This window comes from Chionomys nivalis, chromosome 11, assembly GCF_950005125.1.
Source record: "Chionomys nivalis chromosome 11, mChiNiv1.1, whole genome shotgun sequence".
Taxonomy (NCBI): Eukaryota; Metazoa; Chordata; class Mammalia; order Rodentia; family Cricetidae; genus Chionomys; species Chionomys nivalis.
The window spans coordinates 7,686,233-7,698,853 of NC_080096.1; the positions used below are offsets into that span (position 1 = coordinate 7,686,233).

Consider the following 12,621-nt stretch of genomic DNA (forward strand, 5'->3'; position numbering starts at 1 on the left):
GTCTGTCTGTCCATGTGCCTGTGGTTTAGTCTGTTTCTTCCTGGAATTGACTGTATAATAGTGATGAGGATATGGACAATGACGGCAGAAGGTGACAGGGACAGTAGCAAGGATGACATGATGGGGACTCTGACCTATGTTCTCTCCCAAAGCCTGATTTTAGTCTTCATCTTTTCTCCGGGATGTACGGTAACCGCCAGCAAAACCTTTCCTGAGGGCTGAGAGTCCCTCTAGGGGACAAACCTGAGGGTCCCACCCTGTTCTTATGCCACAGTCACATCCCCTCTCTCACGGATAAGCTCAGTAATGAAGAACTTGGAGCCTGAGGATGTGGCTTAGGGGGCAAGTCCTGCTGAGCAAGCATGAGGATCTGAGTTCAAGTCCCCAGTACCGATGTAAACAGCCACGCGTGGCCATACATGTACCTCCCACAGAGTGCTGGTGGATATAGAGACCAAGGTTGGCTGACCACCAACTTCAGGTGAAAGAGCCGGATAACTGGCACCCTCCTCTGGCCTCCGTGTGTGAAGGGGTGCACACGCCCAGACACATGCATCTATCAAACACATATACACAAAATAAACTACTTTGTAAAAGGAGGGGGCGGAAAAAAAAATAAAAAAAAATAAAAAAAAAGGAGGGGGCGGTGAGATGGCTCAGCAAGTACCTAGTGTTTGCCACCCAAACATGTTCATCTGCCTGAAAGACCCCCGGTAGGGACCTTCCCTCAGGTGGAGACCCCGGACCCACAGACCAGGCCGAGACCACGAGTCGGATGCAAACTGCAAGAGGTTTATTAGGTAGACACAGGTACCTGCGGGCGGCAAAGTCTTTCGGAGGACTTGCGCACCTGTAGACTGGGAGGAGGACTTTTTATAGGAAAGAGGGCAGCAAAAAGCAATTTACAGAAGCAGAAGCGTGGTTATCAGAATGAGGCGGGGGGCATGAATGGTTTTCCTCTCCCAGCATGGATGTCTGGCAGCAGACATCCTGCTCTTATCTTATAGGTATCCTACTTTGAAGTCATCCTGCTTTGTAGATGTCCTATCTTATAGATATCCTGTTTTCCTCTCACGAGAGCAGGCTAGCTGCTGATCCTGAGAATCTTTCAAGCAAACAGGACGTTCTCCCGGGGAGCCTGCTAGCTGCGGGTTCTGAGGAGGGGGTCTGTAGGGTCTTTCACTGCCAACCTCATTTAGATCCTCAGAACCTGTATGCCTTAGGTTCCTGTTGCTGTGATAAAAGACTTGGTTAAAGGAGACTTGGGAAGGAAAAGGTTTTTTAAATATAGGGCAGGAGCCTAGAGGCAGGAACCAAAGCAGGCCATGGAGGGGTGCTGCTTACTGGCTTGTTGTACACACACACACGCACACCCGCTTGCTCAGCCTGCTTTCTTATACAACTCAAGACCACCTGCTCACAGGCAACATTGCCCACAGTAACTGCTCCTCCTTCCTCAGTCAATCAATCAAGAAAATGCAGGGTCAGATATGCTTGCGCCTTTAATCCCAGGCCTCAGGAGGATTGATTGCCAGATCCTCAGGTAAGTGAATCTCTGTGAGTTCCAGGCCAGCTAGACTACATAATGAGACCCTGTCTCAAAAACAAACAAGCCAAACAAACAGAAAACAAAATAAAATAAAAACCGAAAAGCCTACTCCACTTTGTGGCTGGAGAATTAGCTCAGTGGAAGAGCACTGGCCTTTCTTCAGAGGCCCTGCGTTCAATTTCCAGCATCCACGTGGTGGCTCACGACCATCTAACACTGTAGTCCCAGAGGATACGATGCCCTCTTCTGCTGTGCAGATAAAACATGTGGACAAAACACTCATATCCATAAAGTACATGATAAATAAGATAAATCTAAAAGGAAAGGAGGGAGAAAGGGAAGGAAAGGAGGGGGAAGGAGGACGGAAGGAGGGGGAAGGAGGGAGAAGGGGGAAGGAAGGGTAGGGAGGAGGGAGGGAGAGAAAATGCCTCACAGACTTGCCTATGGACATTCTGATGGAGACATTTTCTCAATTGAGGTTCGTCTTCTCAGATAACTCTCGTTTGTGTCAGGTTCCCATATATGTATACACACACACACACACACACACACACACACACACACACATATACACACCAGGATACCATATAAAGAGGGAAGGAGAGAACCAACTCCACAAAACTGTCTTCTAAGTATGCCATGGCGCGTGTGCCCCGCATACACATATACACACACATATACACACACATGTACACTAACAATAATGAATAAAATTAGAAGTTATTTCTTTAAAAAAAATCAGCAGGGAGTGTGGGAGAGGGTCACAACACAGGGCTTGGCCCAGGATGAATGCTCAACAAATATCTATCTGTTCCCTTCGTAATGTCTTCTGTGTGGCGAGGGGCTGATGGTGGAGGCCCAGGGTTCTGCTGCCTGGCTGAAGTCAGGGCTCTCCTACTCATGGCTGGGGAGAAGACAAGTCCCTCACCCCTCCAGACTCTGATGTAAAAATGAGTTAGATTTCCCTGTGTGGTGGTACACATCTTTAATCCCAGCACTTGAGAGGCAAATCTCTATGCATTCAAAGCCAACCAGGTCTGTATAATGAGTTCCAGGCTGGCCAAGGCTATATATTGAGACCCTATATCAAAACAAACAGCAAAGGTCAAAAGAGCAAAACAAATCAGTGGACCCCAAGATTGCATGCCAAGCCTGGTACGTTAGCCCGTGACAGCTGTTTCAAAGCAAAAACTTCCTCAGTGAGAGGGAGCCCAGGCTCTGACTGCAGCCATCCCTGGGAACCCAAGCTCTCGGCCAGTGCTAGGTGGCAGACGGGTCTGCGGTCCGGGCTAAACACTGGCTACGAATGCTTCTGACTTCCACGTAACCACAGCAAGCAGGCAGGTTATCAGTCTGAGAAGAGGGGAACCGCCTGAAGCCTGGTGTGAACCAGAAAAGCGCGATTGATTTACCTGTCAGAGCTCCATGTGCCGGGCGAGGCCTGTCCTTGTTTGACCCGAAGGGGAGGACCCACGGGAACACAGAAGGCTGAATACAAGCCAGACAGATGGCCCTGTGAGGAAGGGAGAAGGGTGTGGAGCGGGTGCCCAGCCCAGCAGGCCTGCCTAGACTGACTTTATTCACTCAGGCAATTATACCTCATCTTTGGTTTTGTTTTCTTTTACTTTTTATTGCTGTTTTGTCATGTTGTGTTTTGGGACAAGTTTCCACCATGTAGCCTAGGCTACCTTAACCTCACCATCTAGCCCAGACTGGCCTCTAACTTGTAATCCTCCCGTCTTTGCCCACCACACGCCCAGATCACAGGTGCACAATATCTCTGCTACACTTCATTCAGTCAATTATATTTATGTGTCTATGGATCTTATTATTTTTTATTTTTGCTCTGCTAGGGGTCAAATCCGGGCCATTAGAATGCTAAGCAAGCGCTATACCACTGAGTTACACCCTCGCTCAGAGATATATCGTTTGCAAGGTGCCTACCATGGGCAGCAGCCAGGACAGGGACCACGCAGCAATGGCAAAGAAAAAAAATGAATAGAGGGATCTCCCATAGCAAGCACTGAAGCAGAAACAGGGACAAGACTCAGAAAGCTGGGGGGGTGGGGGGGTGGGGGGAGAGTGTTTCCTGGAAGGTCAATGTAAAAAGATAATTTCCAAAAAGGCAACATTGTGGTTCTCATACAGATTTTGTTTTGATTTTCTGTTTTTTTGTTTTTCGAGATAGGGTTTCTCTGTGTAGCCCTGGCTGTCCTGGAACTCACTCTGTAGACCAGGCTGGTCTCGAACTCACAGAGATCCACCTGCCTCTGCCTCCCGAGTGCTGGGATTAAAAGGAGTGTGCCACCACCACACGGCTCATACAGAATTTTTAAAATGAATCTGTATGAAAATTTTTATTAAATAATTATTAATGAGGAAACCCTGCAGATTTACAGCCAGTTCAAAGGAGAGAGAGAAAAAAAGAACAGACATATTTTCTAGTTCCAGGATGTCGGAAGGAATTTGCAAACAGACTGGAAACCAGCTCAGTCCATGGGAGGCAGAATTTCTGAATGAAAAGAGCCCTGGTCACAGACACCAGGCCCTGACAAGAATCCTTCACAGGCCCCAGGGCTGTCCACAGTTCAAGGCTCCACAAGGGGTTGGAGAGTCGGCTTCATTGGCTAAGTACCTGCCAGGCAAGCATGAGGACTTGAGTTTGGATTTCTAGTGTCCATGTAAGAAGCCAACCAGGGTGATACACGCCTGGGATCCTAGCACTGGGAGGAGGGGGCGGGGGCGGGGCAGAGTCATGCGGTTCCTATGGGCTCCCTGGCCAACTAGTCTGTCTGGATTGGTGAGTCCTAGGTTCAGTGAGAGAACTTGTCCTAAAAAGGGGCCAGGTGGTGGTGCTGCACGCCTTAAATCCCAGCACTTGGGAGAGGTAGACGAATCTCTGAGTTCGAGGCCAGCCTGGTGTACAGAGCAAGTTCTAGGACAGGCTCCAAAGCTACACTGCGAAACCCTGTCTCAGAAACAAAAAAAAAAACAAAAAAAAACAAAAAAAATGTATAATAGATATCCCTAAATGCCTAAATTCACAGTTTGCAATTTATGGATAGCCTCAACCCAGGAATGGATAAAGAAAATGTTGTATTTGCAAATAAGAAGATTGGAAGACTGGAAGATTGTGTCATTTGCAGGTATGGACAGATTAAATAAATCAGAGTCAGAAAAAAAAAAAAGGTGAAGCTGGCATGGTGATCACATCTTTAATCCCAGAACTGGGAATCAGAAGCAGGTGGACCTCTGTGAGTTCAGGGTCAGCCTGGTCTACATAGTGAGTTCCAGTCCAGCCAGAGCTACATAAAGAGACCCTGTCTCAAAACACTCATAAAATAATTATAATAATAATAGCAATAATGAAGCAATGAGGAGATGGAGAATAATAAATAAATAAGTAAATAAATAAATAAATAAGCCAGTAGTTATGATGCACACCTTTAATCCCAGCACTCAGAGGCACGGGCAGGGGGATTTCTGTGAGTTCAAGGTAAGCCTGGTCTACAGAGCGAGTTCCAGGACAGCCAGGGCTACTATGTAGAGAGATCTTGTCTCAAAGAAAAAAGCAAAAAACAAAACAAAAATATACAAATAAATAAAATAATGTGGAGAACAATAAAGACAATAAAGGAGGAACTCAGTGTCTACCTCTAGCCGCCCCACACACACACATGTGCACACATGCACCTCCATACACACTCTTGTACGTGCATGCCTCCCTTGACAAGGTATATTCACATATGTATATGCATATGTAACACATAAGTAATAAATAATAAAATAATAACAAAGCATCACAAACTAAGATAAGGAATGCTGGAGTCAGAGAAAGCAAATGTCAGCACTAAGCAAGCCTCTTCCAACAGACAGAGCCTGCAATTGTTAAAAGTCTCAGGTCTGTGAGCTGGTTCATGGGGGAAAGTGCTCCCCACCAAGCCTGATAAACAGAGTGGGATCCCTGAAACCCACGTGGAGGAGGAGAGAACCAACTCCACAAAATTGTCTCTGACTCCCCATGTGTGCAGTAGTAGCTCACGGGTATATGAGCACACACATCAATGTTAAAATATCAATAACCAATCAGTGACATAAATCAATGTTAAAAACAAATAAATAAGGCCTGGAGAGATGGCTCAGAGGTTAAGAGCATTGCCTGCTCTTCCAAAGGTCCTGAGTTCAATTCCCAGAAACCACATGGTGGCTCACAACCATCTGTAATGAGGTCTGGTGCCCTCTTCTGGCCTGCAGACATACACACAGACAGAATATTGTATACATAATAAATAAATAAATATTTTTAAAAACAAAAAAAATAAATAACTCTGCTTATTTCAAAGTTTTTATATCAGATAAAACATCACTAATCGGGGCTGGAGAAATGAATGGCTCAACAGTTAAGAGCACCAGCTGCCCTTCCAGAGGTCCTGAGTTCAATTCCCAGCAACCACAGAGTGGCTCATAACCATCTATAATGAGATCTGGCGCCCTCTTCTGGCACAGAGCCACATATGCAGATAGAGTGCATATCTCAAGATAAACCTTTAAAAAAAATACCATCAGTAAGCTGTGGCATTTGAACTAAGATGGGCAGCAAAGAATTCCAGGTTTCCATCCAGAGAAGTATATTCCAGCCAGAGAGAGCAGGAGATACAAACCCACAAGCATGGGGAAACGATCTGATGCTTTCAAGGAACTAAACACAAAGGTCAGTACAAAAGTCTGACAAAGGGCCAGACAGCAGGCGAGTGGGGAGGGCAGATACACCCTAGAGCCAGGAGTACTGAGATTTGAACTTAGAGTAAATCAAAAGTTCTGGAGACCCTAGGTGGGAAGGCAGAGGAACCCATGCACTTCAGGGTTTCTCTCTGTAGCCGTGGCTGTCCTGGAACTCACCCTGTAGACCAAGCTGGCCTTGAACTCACAGAGATCCACCTCCTGCCTCATTTGGTGCATGCTGGGATCGAAGGCGTGCGCCACCACCTCTACATGATTTTTAGGCGGCTAAACAAGAGTGTGTAGTACTCTTGCAGAGGACTTCAGTTCCTGGCATACTCCCACACTGCGTACTCCACAACCATCTACTCCAGAGACTCTGTGGCCTTCTTTTGGCCTCTATGGGGTCTTGTATTCACCTGTATATATCCCTACACAGACACACACACATAGGCAGAATCTTTTTAAAGATAAAATAGATGGGCATGGTGGTGCTTGCCTTTATTCCCAGCATTTGGGAGGCAGAGGCAGCTGGATCTCTGTGAGCTCTGCAGTGTTGGGGATAGCTCTCAGGACTCTGTACAGTCTAGATAAACACTGCACCAACCAGAGCTACAGCCCTGGTCTCCAGAGCAAGCTTCAGGACAGCCAGGGCTACATAGTGAGACTTGTCTCAAAAAAAAAAAAAAATTACATAAATCTTTTTAAAATTTATTTATTATGTATGCAGTGTTCTGTCTGTATGTTTGCCTGCATACCAAAAGAGGGCATCAGATCTCATTATAGATAGTTGTGAGCCACTATGTGGTTGCCGGGAATTGAACTCAGAACCTTTGGAAGAGCAGTCAAAGCTCTTAACCTTTGAGTCGTCTCTCCAGCCCCATAAATAAATGAATCTTTAAAAAAAAACAAAAGGGCCAGTTTTGAAGGACTGCATCAAGAACCTAAACACTCCTGAAAGGCAACCTCCTTAAGTGGCATTTGAGAAATAGCCCTGGGGTGAAAGACAGCACCTGGAAGAGCTGGCAGAAGCCAGGCCAGCGAGAAAGTTCCAGCTCCCAGAAGCTAGGAGATGGGTCCAACCCACCACTTTCAGAAGCCAGCACCATCTGAGGCTGCTCCCACTGCGGCCTGTGACCAGCAATCTCGTTCCAACAGCATCTTGGGCACGGTGCCCAAAAAGGCATGCATGAGGCTGTCCACCGAGCAAGGCTGTTTCCTCAGACTGGAAACCACTCAAATGCCTATCAGCACGGGAATGGGTGCACTGGGACCTGCTCACTCTATGAGATAGCAGAGCACAAGAAAAGGCAATACGCCTCGCGTGATACATGTTCCGCTGAGAGACATCAGACATAAGCGAGCAGCTATCTCCTGTGATTGTATTTATAGAAAGGTCAAAAATAGTTCTAGATGTTGCATTTGGTGGTGCAGATAGTGCCTCCTCTAGGGAGGAAATCGGAAATCACTGGGGGGGGGGCGGTTCTAGTCATGTGTGTGCTAGAATAGCGAGTGTAAAGGAAAAAATTGAAAACGGCTCCTGAATGGACCCTCCAAGTTACTATGCTTCTTTAGCAACAACAGTGGGGGTTCTCTCGAGTGTGCCTCTTTCATTTTCTGTGAGATACTGGAGCTATGAAACTCCAAGCACTGTGAAAACTGTCCTGACCCAGAAAAATGTGAAAGAGGGTTTGGAGTTGTAGCTCCATCGGTAGAGTTTTCATCCGGCTCGCGTAGAACCCTGGAATCGAACCCCAGCACTCCGGAACACCAGACGTGAACGCCTGTAATCCCAGCTCTTGGGAGGTGGAGGCAGGAGGATCAGAAGTTCAAAATCATTCTCCTCCACCTCCGCATGACACATTTAAGGCTAGCCTGGGCTACATGAGAAAATGTCTTTAAAAAAAAAAGTACATTATACCCAGGTGCAGTGCAGTTGGTTGCTGATCTGTGATCTGTGGCTACGGTCTAGGTGCCGTTGGTTGCTGATCTGTGATCTGTGGCTATGGTCTAGGTGTCGCTGGTTGCTGATCTGTGATCTGTGGCTATGGTCTAGGTGCCGCTGGTTATTGATCTGTGATCTGTGGCTATGGTCTAGGTGCTGCTGGTTGCTGATCTGTGGCTACGGTCTAGGTGCCGCTGGTTGCTGATCTGTGATCTGTGGCTACGGTCTAGGTGCCGCTGGTTGCTGATCTGTGGCTATGGTCTAGTTTCACATCCATTAAGAGACCTCATTTCAACATTCTGGACTGCCTATATATGTATCTGCTCTGGGGACCTCTCTTTTGTACTGAAGACAGCATTTAATAAAAATTTCTGCAATGTGCTCCTATTTCAATTTGGTTTCTTCAGGGCTGGGTAATAGATCTTTGGACCTTGCACACATGAGACCAGCACAATGCTACTTTATGTTCCCAGTCAGAGACTTAATTTTTTTTTTTCAAGTAGAGGACTTCAGATGTAGCTCATTGGTACAGTGTGTGGCAGGCATGTACAAACCCCTGGGTTTAATCCCTAGTGGAAAATATATGTGAATTCCTATTTGTATATAGTGGATATAGGCATATATGTGAATGTGTATGTAGAGACAAATGTTTAAGGTTATATTTTAAGTAATTGATCCAAGTGTGTCTGCATACACCTCTAAATCCCAGCACTTCAAAGGCTATGGCAGGAAGAATCTGAGCTTTAGATTCAGAAATTCTGTCTCAAAAACAAAAACAAGGGAGTGGAGAGGTGCCTTGGTGGTTAAGAGCACTCGCTGCTCTTGTGGAGGACCAGGATTTGGTTCTCAGTCACCCACATGGCGGCAGTTCCAGGGAATTTGTTGGCCTGTGAGCACTGCATGCACTTGGTGCCCTTACAGACACGCAGGCAAAACACTTGTATGCATGGAAAACAAGCGAGTAAATAAAGTATTTAAGGCAAAAACAAGATAAGAAAGGACAATAGGTGTCCATCAAAGACTGCTGGCACTGCCTCCTCTAGTTCTTCAGTATCAGATGAGCTGAGAGCCAAGGCTAGGGTGCCAGTCAGATCAATTGCCAAGGCCCTCAGTCTTCTAGACTCGGTTAGCAAAGAAGGGCTAGACTGATGCTTCCCAGCCTTCCTAATGCTGTGACCCTTTAATACAGTTCCTTGTGCTGTGATGAACCCCGACCATAACATTATTTTCGGTGCTATTTCATAACTGTAATTTCGCTTCTGTTATGAATTGTAATGTAAATATCTATGTTTTCTGATGGTCTTAAGTGACCCTGTGAAAGGGTCATTCGACCCAAAGGGATCACAGGTTGAGAACCACTGGCCTAGCTTGGTTCCCTAGCCTGTAACCTGAGCTGGGCCTGCCAGACTCAACTGCCTGCTCTTCATCCACCCACTGCGTTCAAAACCCAGAGTAAAGCCAGGCATGGTGGCACAGCGCTGCAATCCTAGCACTCTGGAAACAGAGGCCAGAACATCTGGAGCTTGAGGCCACGCCTGAGCTACACACCAAGACCCCATCTCAAACTAAAACCAAAGCCGGGTGGTGGTGGCGCACGCCTTTAATCCCAGCACTCGGGAGGCAGAGGCAGGCGGATCTCTGTGAGTTCGAGGCCAGCCTGCTCTACAAGAGCTAGTTCCAGGACAGGAACTAAAAGCTACGGAGAAACCCTGTCTCGAAAAATAAAAAAATTAAAAAAAAAAAAAAACTAAAACCAAGCCCGAGAAAGACCCTCTCTCTAGAGACAACCTGGTGACCTCATCACCCCTGCTCCGGGTAGTCTACCCCTGCTAGAGTATCCTTGTAGCTCCCAGCAGGGGGCGACATTATCATTATTTGATTCGTTTGCAAAGCAGAGGCTTTTACTGCCCTGTAGCCAAAGTAAGATTACCCCAAGGGCAGGTGAATCTGCTGGAGAGGCCAGGAGACCTGGGAAAGGAACAAACTGCTGCGCTGCTGCGTTGCTGCGTGGTGCCATCCTCTCCTCACCCATGCTGTTATACTGGAAAGGACATTACATCCGCCTTGCCAGGGCCAGCTCAGCCTACACCTGCGCAATCTCCTCCTCCAGCCCCTACTAGGAGCGAGATTCCAGTGTGGCTTTTACGGATCCTGAACTTTCCCTTCACGTCCCAAAGCTGAGCTCCACACTGAACAGCCATGAGAAGCGGGTGGTTCCTGGCATAGGACCCAGGCCTCCAGCTGGCTCACCCCACCCAGCTTGTCCATCGCCCTCTTTGTCCACAGATCTACAAACATCACAGAGCACACAAAAGCCCTGCAGTAAGGAGTGCAGGGCCAAGTGCCAACTACTGTTGACCTTCAAGCTGGCAGTCGAGGCCTTGCTCCTGTTCTGAGTGGGTTTGTTCTGTCCTTCAGTGGTACTGGGGACCAAGCCCTGGGCTTGCACACTCTATACAAATGCTCCCTAGGACAAGGATGGTGAAGGTGACAGTGGCTCTGGCCAGGCCTTCATTGAGAATACTGGCTTCTCCCTTCTTTCCATCCCTGTCCTCAGGCAGCTACAGAGCTGACCACCCACCTCTTTCTCTCAAGACATGAAGCTTTTGGATTCTGGAAGAAAATATTTGGTTTCTGCTCCAAACGGCATAATAGAAGCTCAGGGGACCTCTAGTCTCTCAGTTCCCAGGAGGACCAGACAAAGACCCTCTTGGGAAACTTGGGTAAGGGCACTTACCAGACAACTGCCAAGGAGCCCCACATCCTCAGCCTGGAGGCTCTCTTCCCCTGGAGGAGTTTATCTGGTGGCACTCCTAGGTCATACGTAAAAGACCAGCCTGTCCCCTTCTCTTGGTTGCCAAGAGCCACTCAAGCCAGGTGCCAGAATGGACAGATAGGTGTTAACACCTCCCAACTGGTTTGTGCCTCCTGGGGTGACAATTAATTGCTTTATCTCTGAGACCTCAAAATAATAGGGTGCTGTTCTTTGTTGTTGTAGTAGAAAACACCACAACCAAAAGTAACTTAGGAGGAAACAGGTTTATTACATCTTATGCTTAGAGACCATCACTGAAGGAACACGCAGCAGCGCGGAGGCAGGAACTGAAGCAGAGGCTGTGGAGGAATGAGGGTTAGTTACTGGCTTCACTGCTTAGCTTGCTTTCCTACACCACCAGGGACCACCAGTCTAGGGGCAGCACCATCCACTGTGGGCTGGACTCGCCCACACTGATCATCAATCAATCAAAAGAGAAAAGAAAAGGAAAGGAGGGGCATTGGGATGGTTCAGCGGTTAAGAGCACTGACTGCTCTTCCAGAGGACCCTGGTTCAATTCCCAGCACCCACATGGCAGCTCGCAACTGTCTGAAGATCCTGTTCCAGGGGATCTGACACTTTCATACCAATGCACATAAAATAAAGTTAAATAAAATCATAAAAAATATTAAAAACAAAAAAGAAAAGGAAAGGAAAAAATGCTCCCATAGACACAGCCACTGCCGCCCTAACTCCAGTCCTAAAATCTGGATTTTAAAAAGATTGTTTCATTTGGGTGGTGGCACATGCCTTTAATCCCAGAACTTCTCGGGGCAGAGGCAGGTGGATCTCTGAGTTCCAGGCCAGCCTGACCTACAGAGCAAGTTCCAGGACAACCAGGGCTATAAAGAGAAACCCTGTCTCAAAGAACCAAAAGAAGAAAAAAAAGGAGGGACTTGAGAGCTGCTCAGCAGTTAAGAGCATGCGTGCGTTCCTGAAGCATGAGGACCAGTGTTTGGACTCCAGCACGGCTCCCTCCGCTCAGGATGTGGAGTTGACCCAGAGCTTCACGTATGCTAAGCAAGTGGCTGTCTGTGTGCTGAGAAGGGCCCTGTGTGGCTTTGAACTCATTCTGCAGCCCTGCTGGCCCTCAGCTTTCAGTCTTCCTGCCTCGGCCTTCTGTGTGCCTGGGGGCCTGCACCCCTGGACCTGGCTGCATTTGTCATTTTAACTATTTTAATTAGACTAGAAGGAAATTATGCCAGCTATCTCAGAATCTGGGGATTTGGGAAAACTTTTTTTAGCTAGAGCTCAATTCACTTACATTTTAAAAAGACTCTCTCTCTCTTTCTCTCTCTCTCATACACACACACACACTCACACACACAGACACACACACTCTCTCTCACACACACAGACACACACACTCTCTCTCACACACACAGACACACACACTCTCTCTCACACACACAGACACACACACTCTCTCTCACACACACAGACACATACTCTCTCTCACACACAGATACAGACACACTCTCACACACACACTTTTTCTCAATTCTCTTACACACTCTCTCACACACGCACATCTCTCTCACACACATGCATGCACACACACTCTCTTACACATGCACACTCACACACACTCTG

The 12,621-nt window shown here is 47.3% G+C and overlaps 1 protein-coding gene across 1 annotated transcript in view; it reads right to left on the reverse strand.

Annotated features, from left to right (window-relative positions):
- The window catches only part of C11H1orf127 (chromosome 11 C1orf127 homolog), a 30,578-nt gene extending 19,602 nt beyond the window's left edge, over positions 1-10,976 (reverse strand). The window contains exons 1-2 of the mRNA XM_057784964.1: positions 10,951-10,976; positions 2,962-3,062 (exon numbers count right to left, since the gene is read on the reverse strand). Of these exons, the coding sequence (XP_057640947.1) occupies positions 2,962-3,062; positions 10,951-10,976 (127 nt within the window). The remainder of the gene's footprint in view (positions 1-2,961; positions 3,063-10,950) is intronic.
- Positions 10,977-12,621: the final 1,645 nt, after the last annotated feature.